General features: G+C 38.9%; 1 protein-coding gene across 4 annotated transcripts in view; it reads right to left on the minus strand.

Moving 5' to 3' along the window:
* The window catches only part of LOC116052925 (thyroid hormone receptor alpha), a 106,818-nt gene that overhangs the window by 17,702 nt on the left and 78,905 nt on the right, over positions 1-10,211 (minus strand). For 2 of the 4 annotated variants that reach the window (XM_031303767.2, XM_031303768.2), the window contains exon 6: positions 1,957-2,018. In XM_031303767.2, the coding sequence (XP_031159627.1) occupies positions 1,957-2,018 (62 nt within the window). Of the gene's footprint in view, positions 1-1,956; positions 2,019-5,139; positions 5,592-10,211 lie in introns of those variants that run through there. The other 2 variants (XM_031303770.2, XM_031303772.2) reach the window with 2 other exon arrangements.

Raw genomic sequence — 10,211 nt, forward strand, 5'->3', positions numbered from 1 at the left:
TTTAAGGACCTATCAGTTTTTTCATCTTTGATTAAAGATATATTATGTAATAACAGCGCTCCATCTAACCCCTGACCGCTGTGTCGCCTCTTCAGAGCAGAGAAAAGAAAGCACCGCAATTTTACTTCAGGTCTCATTCACCGGTAAGCAAACACTGAATATTACAGATGGCAGATCTTTTTCTCTCCCCTTTCATAGTTATTAACTGCTGTCTGGGTGGAAAGACCATTTCAAACAATAAAAAAGTGTATACTGGAAATAATTACCAACCCTGCCTTTAATCAGTGACACGGACATGTCGCTTGGTCGCCTGTCAATGGCGTCATTTACAGTAACCTTTAATCCCTCTAGTCGCTCTATCTTCCGGAAAAACACAGAGAACACCCGATGATACGTTAGAGAGTAATTGTAAATTGTACAATGTCACAGAATTACACTCAGTAGCAGTAACACTTGTCAATGTTGACAAGTGGCTCATGGTAATGCTTGGTGGCTAAAACGTACAGTAACGTTATAATGTTACAACGCTATTTCATTAGAATGACATGACAAAACGTTACTAAACGTAACATGAATAAAACTTTAATACATTAACTCGTCCGTGAACAGATACATCTTCAGATACATTTTCATCGGCAATGGTGGTTGTGACGACAACAACTCCCGTCATCCCACACAACTTCACGAGGTCATCAAAAAAACTCCCTTTTGATTGAGAGACCCCTATCGGCAGAAAATTACATATTGTACGTTTAAGTATGCAGGATTTGTTACGAGTGTTGATCATGTATAATTGGTAAAAATGATTGCTAAATGAAGTTTTAAACTGTAAATCACAATCATGTCGGAACCCTAATTTTGGTAGTTCTGTAATTTGTCCTGTCCCTTAAGAGGCCTGTCTACAGCTCTACTCAAACATACAAAGGGTATCTAAGTTTTTTTCCTATGTTTTTGTGTTTAAGTGACTGATCGGAACAACAATCTTTGAAAGTGATCTAGTATTGAGCGAGAACGCTGTTAACGGCAGGCGCAAACCGGCTAAAATATAATCCTATAGGGCAAATGTGCATTGCCAATTTAGTCCACATAAAGTGCAGTTGTTATTATAAGTCTGATAACATTATGGAAAGGATACAGAAATAGATGTTTTTTAAAAGAGTAAAATCCTCTTAGTTTAACCAGAAACATCTCTGAGATGGCTATCGCTAAACCTACCAGATTAAAAAACAACATAATTTTAGCGTGTAAACTGTGTTTATTTTAACCAAAACTAGAGTTTAAAAGTGGAAAGACAAACCAAAACGGCTTTTCATAGTTTTATTTTGTGTCTGTCGACTTTGAATTAAGTGTATTTTACGATGATAAAATTACAGTTTATTTACACGGAGTCTGGTGGCTTTAGCGATAGGACTGTTTCGTGTTAAACAAAAAGGATCTTACTCTTTAACAGAAAGGTCGACCTCCTTAGAAATCCGTTCGATACTGTTATCAGACACTTGGAACAATAATCTAAGCCTGTCAGTGGTATAACAAGCACTTTTGTGGACGTAAATCAAAGGTGCGCAATTGCCGTATTAACTTACATTACAGCTTGTTTCGCTGACTGACGACTGCAGCGGTCTTGCCTAATACTGGACCAATTTCAAAGATTGTTGTTCCCATCACTCACTTACACACACAAACATAGGAAAATAGGGTCCAGGATAAAAAAAACTAAAAAAACGTACCCTTCAAGCTCAGTTTTTGGTCACCCAGGTGGGCTAATTTGTGTTGAACAAAGCCTCTGAAGGGAAATAATACATATGGAGCCATCTGTGTCGTGATGGGCTACACTGAACACTGGGTAAATCTCCCAGCATACCAAAAGACTTAGCAGCTTAAAAGAAACCTTGAATTGTGTTCACTTGTTTGGACGTGAGACGTGAAGAGGCAAAGGTGGAGATGATAAATTCTTACCAGACACGCTCTTCACCGAACACTGGCTGTTCTTACACTTTCTCTTCGGCACATCTGGCCACCTGGGAGGAGGGTGGAAGAGGATGGGGGGTGGGGGAGAAAGAAAAGGAGATAGCAATGTTACAATGCAAACAACATTGTGATGAAAACACATTATTTTTCATTATCCATTATTCCACCATTTTGCTTACTTGTATAATTTCCAATACAAGTGTATACACACACACACACACACACACACACACACACACACACACACACACACACACCTTCCCTACTATCTCTTTCTATAATTCTCCATCTATCTTTTGTCACTCTCACAGGATGGAGTCTGCATTTGCTCCTGGCAGCAGATTTGGATTAACGTCCTCTCTCCCTCCCTTTTTTTTGGCCTATCTATCCCCATGTCTGGCTGTTTGCTCTACACCCCCCATCCATTCTCATTTTCCTTCTCTCGTCCACAAAATCTCTTTCTCTGTCCCTCCCACTTTGGCTACCACCCATTTCTTCCTGTCTGCTCCTTCAACTTTTCTGATTTCCTCCCAGACATTTCTCCTCTCCTCTCCTCTCCTCTCCTCCTTTAGCAGTGTTAGGTAACACTGCTCTCCTCCCTTCTTCCCCTCCCTCCCTCCGTTCCTCTCTCTGGCTGTCAAATCCACTTTCCTCTTCCAACCAAAAAAAGAAAAATCCTCTGACGTCTCTTTTTTCTCTGTTCTTGCTTCGCTTCACGGTCGAGCAGACTTATTAATTCTATTGCTGTGTACATGGCCAGGCAGTAACATGGTGGGAAACTGTCTGGTCTCTGACCACTGTGAGGTGAGCTGCTACCATAACAGAAACACCCACATTATTATATCTGCCTCTATATATATATATATATAGTAATTCAATAAACGTCATTTTATGGAGCGTGTGACAGTGATGATAGCGTTTCCACGACATGAGGTAAATACTCAAATTCGTTGGATGGTGGAGGCATAAAAACATTGGAGGCCTAGTGTCATGAGTCAAAGCAGGCATACAGTATATTGAGTAAAAAAAAAAACTACGATTGTACAGTAAAAATAAGTTGACATCTTTTGCTGCTTAAATGCTCCACTTTGTTCACCAGCTAGTTGCTACCTTTGTCCGTGTCATTATTGTGGGCAGGTAGCATACAGTGGGTTTATCAAGCAAAGTTTGGGCTGGATTACCAAAACAATGAGTAAAAAGAGGCTAAAGTGCTCTGTTTGCTAAGCCTTGTCCTCTTACTTTTGCTCTCAAGCTTTCCGTTGATGCACAGCACATGCAGTTAACAATGACAACGATGAAAGAAAAATGTAATTCCGCTTGAAATCATAGTCATTTTCAAACAGTGGGTCCTTGAATTGATACAGGGGTAGACACAAGCAGTCCTCTAATTGCTAGCCAACGTTTAAAGATGCAAATTTTAAGCAATATATGTAATCGATAGTCGGCCGCCTTAACAATCGACTATCGATTAGGCTAGATTAATTATTAATAATGACCGATGTTCGACGCAAAATCAGAGTAGGCCAAATTAGGCTTTATTTTTGGTTTTAAAGTGGGCCAAAAAAAAACACCATCCAGACTTGACACCTTTCATAGTAGACATAGTTATTTACTCCATTTCTGTTAAAAATATTGATTAGTGCAGCTCCAAAACCACTGTGTATTAACTCTTTTTGAAAATGTCAAACTGTGGCGCCCCAGTGGTCACATCAAAAAATACACTGTGGCAGACAGCAATGCATGCTGCTACAAACCAGACAAATAGAGGTTTAGATACACCACCCTGGGACCACATGGTAGAACAATAAATGCATGCTGGCAATAAATGCAAATACAGGACGGAGCAATAGACTCATTGCTCCGTCCTGAGGGCATCAGCTGAAAGACTGTCAGCTGGAACATGCTGTGGTGTGGTGGCTTCGACAAAAACTTTACTAAGTTGGCTTGGTTTATAGAATCCCTAGCATGTGTTAACAACTGATATCATCTCCCACACAATGAAAAATAAGGAAACAAAATCATTAAGAAAAAACACATTTACATCAGCTGATTGTTAGGTTAGGTCCTGTTCTACTGGTAAGGCACCACGTTCATTTTCAGAAATCTCACCAAATGAACATAGAGTACTACTTTGAGGGAGTTTCCGTACCTATTACCAGAGATGTGGACTTGAGACTTGGTGACTTGGACTCGAGTCACCATTTTGATGACTTGCCATTTAACAAAAAATCAATGACTTGAGACTCGACTTGTACGTCAATGACTCGAGACTTGAGGCATGACTCGGATGACTTGCGTGTATTCATACGTTTGAATGTTAGCTGTTTAATATAAAATAATATAATTTAATGTTGTTACGTTTCTGTGTAACTATCAAGTGAGCCAAGCAGCAGCGAAAAGTGATGGGGAAGGAATATGAAATAAATAAGTTATAATTTGTTTTTGCTTTGATTACATTCATTTCACGGAATATCAATAATTATAATACAGACTCAATTCATTGTCATACTTTTTGTACTTGTTATACAAACTAGCCAATCATTTTATTAGATAATACATTAACTAATACCTTGTCTATTCTATTTAAAATGAGCCAATACTACAGGTAAGAGTGCTTTATCTTAGATGTAAAAAAAAAAAGGTACTTGATTTGGGACTTGCCTTGCCTTGCCTTAACTAAGGACTCAACTTGACTTGACATAATCTGTGACTTGACCCAAAAAATACAACTCAAGACTTGCTTGAGACTTGGACCAAATTACTTGAGACTTACTTAGGCTTTGAGCAGAGATTATTTGGTCACAACACTGTGTACACACATTACTTCAGGAAAAAAAAACCTGACAAAATTAGTAAATGAAAAGGAATTGTAGAATCATGTTCTATTTGAGAATTCCAGACATGTTATTAGATTAAAGTAGTTTAATGTGATGATAGTTTGGAAATTCAATTTGTGGACTCTTGTTATGAACTCGAGACTAATGCATTTGTCAGCTGAACAATATTACAAATGGACACAGAGGCCAGCCCTTCTGAACTCAACACACAGACGTTCCTTACTTTATCGGTTGTAAACATGCGCTACGGGATATGGATGCCAGCGGCAGCAGCACACACATTTTTCAACACACATAGACAGACACAGAAATATATTCACACAAACACACCAACCTGTTGATGCAGTACGGCTGTAAGATATGCATGTTGCTCAATTTGCAGGAATCTCAGAAGAAGAGAATGCAACCCAACGGCTCGTTTCTACTGTTTCAGCCTCCCAGCAGTCAGCACGAGTCAGTGCACGTTTCCCACTCAGCCTTCTTAACATTAAAAAAAAACAGACTGTTGTTGCTCCGTTTGAGTAGTATTGCAATAGTGCCACTTCTTTAAAAGCAGAAGTCTGAGTGTGTTTGGCTAACTGCAGCTTCCGTTGATCTACAAACTGCTAAGAGGAGGTCCTTTAATCTCCGGCCCCTGCCAAGATGAACCAACCTCCCAGTGACCTGAGCACTCGAGTCCATCCCATTGAAGTACAGTAGAGTCTAGAGCGATCAGCTGAGATATCTGAGGCAATAATGGCTCTCTGCCTCAGACCTCAGGCTGCTGGAAGGAACAGCTACTCTGTTTATTTCCCTCTCCCCCCTCCCTCGTTCTCTCCCTCCCTTCTAGTTGCTTTGGTCCAGCCTCCCCAGCTCCCCTGTCTCCCTGTCTGTCGTCTGTCTGTCTGTGTATGGTGACACGCTCCCAGTCATCTTTGTACAACCCCTCTCGCTCCTTTTCACTTACTGCCTTTGCTATTCTGTATTTATTTGATATTTCTCCTCTTTTATTCTTCTCCTCTTTCCTTTCTCTATTCTTCTATCTATCTTCACCTGGTCTATTATCTTTTTACAATGTTACTCCTGTCACTTTCTCCCTTCTATTCTATTCCTTCTGTTCGGCTCTTTTCATTTTGTGCCCAGAAGAAAACAAAACCAAACAAAAGTTGACTATCTACATACAAATCCCGTTAAGTTTTAATGCTACTAGATTACATAACAGCAAGCTGATGCGGTCTCGCCAGTACAGCTGAGTGAAGTTGTATGAGGACACAGAGATACGATATGTCATCGATTCAATTAGACTGCGCTATGACCTCACTTACCTCCAAGTATAATCATGAACAGTTATTGTCAAGGACCCAGTTATGGCAGGATTCAAAACTACAACGAACAGTGTTGTTAAATGAACCCTATCAGGGTTCTTCTCCAGCATACAAGCTACACCACATGCTAAGCACCCTCCAAAACTGTAAAATCTCAAATAAAAGTATTTCAATAATAGCCTAGGGTGTGGCTGGCAATGAAAAGGCTGTTTGCTAGTAAGGGCTGGGTAAAAAACATCAAAAGAGGGATGTAACTAAAATACTGTTTTCACTAGTTATATCCAGGCGCCCCTGCTTTGTTGTGTTTTTCAATCAATGCTAAGCTACCGCACACAGAAACGTACACAAACCTTGCACGCTTTGTCCGATGTGTTAACAACTGCAGCTAGCAGAGTTTACCACTGCAGATAGCTGATTAATTACAGTAAGCTAACATTAGCTCCATGAGTTGGTTGAAAACACTGTCTCTGGCTGATTTCTCAATGTTTCCAGGATCACAACTGTGGGTAGCAAGCTAGTTAGCAGGAAATGCTAACGTTTGTAGCTTACGTTAGAACATATAAACACATTGTTAAATCCATTCTGTACACTTTTGCTCGTGTATTTATGGTTTTAAAAAGGGTGAAAACCAAACCCAATCCAAACCAAATAGCCAAGGGCGTGGCTGGCAATGAAAAGGCTGGTTGCGAATAAAGGCTGAGTAAAAACATTGAAGGTGGGTGGGCTTATCTTTACCATGACAGCTCATATGGTAAATTTAGCATTATGTGCATTTCCCCCGCACAAATCCCATCAATACATCAACAGAAACAAGTCATACTCCCCACATTGCTGCCCTGACTTTTTATTTACTTTTTAATTATCAACAACAAATATTGTTTTCATTCACTAGCTATATCCAGTCGCCTCTACTTTGTCATTTTTTTCAATCAATGATAAGATACCGTCAACCCTACTGTCAATGCTACACACAGAAACCTTGCGCACTGAGTCTGACGCATTGACAACTGTAGTTAGCAGAGTTTATCCGCTGCAGATAGCTAACTAATTAAGCTAGTGTTAGCTTTATGAGTTGGTTGCAAACACAGTCTCTGGCTAATTTCTCAATGATTCCAGGATTACTACTGTGGGTATAGCTGACTAATTACTGTAAGCTAACGTTAGCTTCAGGAGTTGGTTGAAAACACTGTCTCTGGCTGATTTCTCAATGTTTCCAGAATCACAACTGTGGGTAGCAAGCTAGTTATCTGGACATGCTAATGTTTGGAGCTTACATTAGAGCATATAAATGCACTGTTAAATCCATTCTGTATACCTTTGCTCTTGTATTTTTCTTTTTTATAGTTTTAAAGAGGGTTAAAAAAACACCACCATCCAAACTTGACGCCTTTAATATTAGACACAGGTATTTAATTCATTGCTGTTAAAAATACTGCAAATTAACTCTCTTTGAAAATGTCAAACTGTGGCGCCCCAGTGATAGCATAAAAAAATACATTGTGGCAGACAGCAATGTATTCTGTTACAAAGCTTTAAATGGTGCTATAATTACATTAAAACCTGACAAAAAGAGGCTTTAAATTGCCACATGGTGGCAATAAATGCAAATACAGGAGTCTATTACTCCGTCCTGAGGGCATCAGCTGAAAGACCGTCAGCTGGAACATGCTGTGGTGTGGTGGCTTCGACAAAAGCTTCATTGTTAAGTTAGCATGGTTTATAAAATCACTAATATTGTGTTAACAACTGATATCATCTCCCACACAATAAAAGAAAGAAAACAAAATAATAAAGAAGAAACACATTTACATCAGCTGATTGTCAGGCTACAGACCGTCCTGTTCTACTGGTAAGGCACCACGTTCATTTTCGGAAATCTCACCAAATGAACATACAATACTACTTTGAAGGAGTTTCTGTACTAATTACCTAAGCAAAAGTAAGTTGTGATCAGTACCATCCCTGATTCCAAGCTGTTCTGCAATTAGCTGTCACAATCTCTAAGTTCTGCATCCCTGTATTCTTTAATTTGTTTGTTGTGAAGGGCTTTTTGCTCGGAACACGTGAATCAGCTCATCAGATGACATTTTGGATGATGTTTTGCACGTACGGTGGCTCAAAGGCTTTTGACAGACGTAAAAAACTGAAAATCAAACCTATTCCAAAAACTTTAATGACCGACTCCGAAACGTTTGTCGGTGTGTAAACGTGATTGACACAACGCAAGGTTGTAATACTTTTACGTGTGACAATTTCAGGATAAAAAAAATGCAGGCTTGTTGTGCAAAAGCCTTTACTGTTACTGAAATAACCCGTAAGAAGCCCAGCCAACAAACTGTGAATTAAATTAAGTAATAAATGCAATCTCCTCTTAAAACAGATTTGCTTTAAAATGAAGGCAAAATACTTATCTATTAAACTTTTTATATTTAACTTAGCTGCAACTGCAATGGCAAGAGGGAATACAAGGACATCAGCACAGACAGAGTGGGTACATAGACAGAGGGATCCAGTGACAATACTTACAGGAGACAAATTCCTTGATGAAGTGATACAACAAAGCACAAACCCAACTTTGTCATTCTTAATTCTGTTAGATTGTATCTTCTCTATGCTCATTTCTTCTTTCCAAATAAAGCTTATTAGATCATTAAAAAAAAAGTTGCTTGACATGCACTGTATTCAAAACAACAAACCGCAAAACTAATTACTAAATTTGTTTTTCCTGTATGGATAGAATAGTTTAACTGTCAGGGAAAAATGTCACTTTTATTATTTCATTTCATTTTTATCATTATTTCATTTTGGATTGATCTTCTCTCCCTTCATAGCACTCCTTTATTTCCTCTCCTCCCCTTAATTATGCTAACGTCTCCTCTATTATTTTTAACGACAATCCCCCTTGTTTAAGGCCTCAACAAATCACTAACAGTTTCAGCAACACCTTAAGGTGAATCCCTTCAGGGTCAGCAAATGTCGGCAATTAAAAAAAAAAAAAAAAAAAAAAAAGGTTGCTAAGGGATTTGTAAAGAAGTATATGTCTAATATTATGTTGATAGCTAGTAAGAAAGCCCTTACAAGAAAGAGGTTGATAACAGATGTACCCAAGGTTGAAGATTGGTTTGAGGTTATTGATGACATTTATATGATGGAGAAACTCACTTTTACTCTAAGACTTGAACAAGATAGTTTAAAAACTGTTGGGCATCCTGGGTTGAATCGATATCCACACTTAGATCCGACTTTACTTAATTTATGATGATCAAATTTAAACGTCTTCTCCCCCTAGTTTTTTGTTTAAGCTACTCACATGTTCACTGTTCATTTTGATTTTTTTCTAGGAGTACATATATTTAGCTAGTCTTTCTTTCATACTAATTGTATTAATATATTTTATTCATTTATTTATTTTGTCCACTTTGTATAGCAAATTTCTTGTGTCACGTATTTATCTTCTCCTGATTTTCAAATATGTTTATTTCATTTTATTCTTTTTTGCGTATATATTTGCATTTTCTTTAAATCAGAAAAAGATGCATATGTGCTGTATAATGTACACCAACTGTGTTAATTAAAATTGGAATAAAAAAGAAAAAAGGTTGCTTTAGAGAAAGCCACTGTAGATAGCTGGTGTTTGAGTGATGCTGTGAACGAGCAGTGCAGTGGTCCACTTGGCTGAGACACACACACACACACACACACACACACACACACACACACACACACTTTGTTAAAATAACAATGAAATGCTGCGCTATTGACTTTAGACCAGGTTTTTGTTGGTCAATGGCGCGATCACTTTCCGCTGCCTAAAGATAGCAATACGCCCAGAATGCACCTGAACACACCTCCCTGTAAGACCAGCACACCCATGGGCGCGCAGATGGGCGCAGGTGCATTTGGTATTTAAACGACGTGGGTGCTGGACGGGAAATTGACAACTGCGTCAGTCTTAAACTAGCAAAAACACTTGCGTCGGGCTTTGCGCTGCGCTGGGTGCAAGATTGGGCCCTTAAAGTCAGGATATCATGCCCTCTGCATCTTCAATTTTGACCACTTTTTTGTGTCCCTTGTGAGTTCCCCAACTTTTTTAGAAGCCCCC

Source organism: Sander lucioperca, chromosome 17 (genome assembly GCF_008315115.2).
Source record: "Sander lucioperca isolate FBNREF2018 chromosome 17, SLUC_FBN_1.2, whole genome shotgun sequence".
Lineage (NCBI taxonomy): Eukaryota > Metazoa > Chordata > Actinopteri > Perciformes > Percidae > Sander > Sander lucioperca.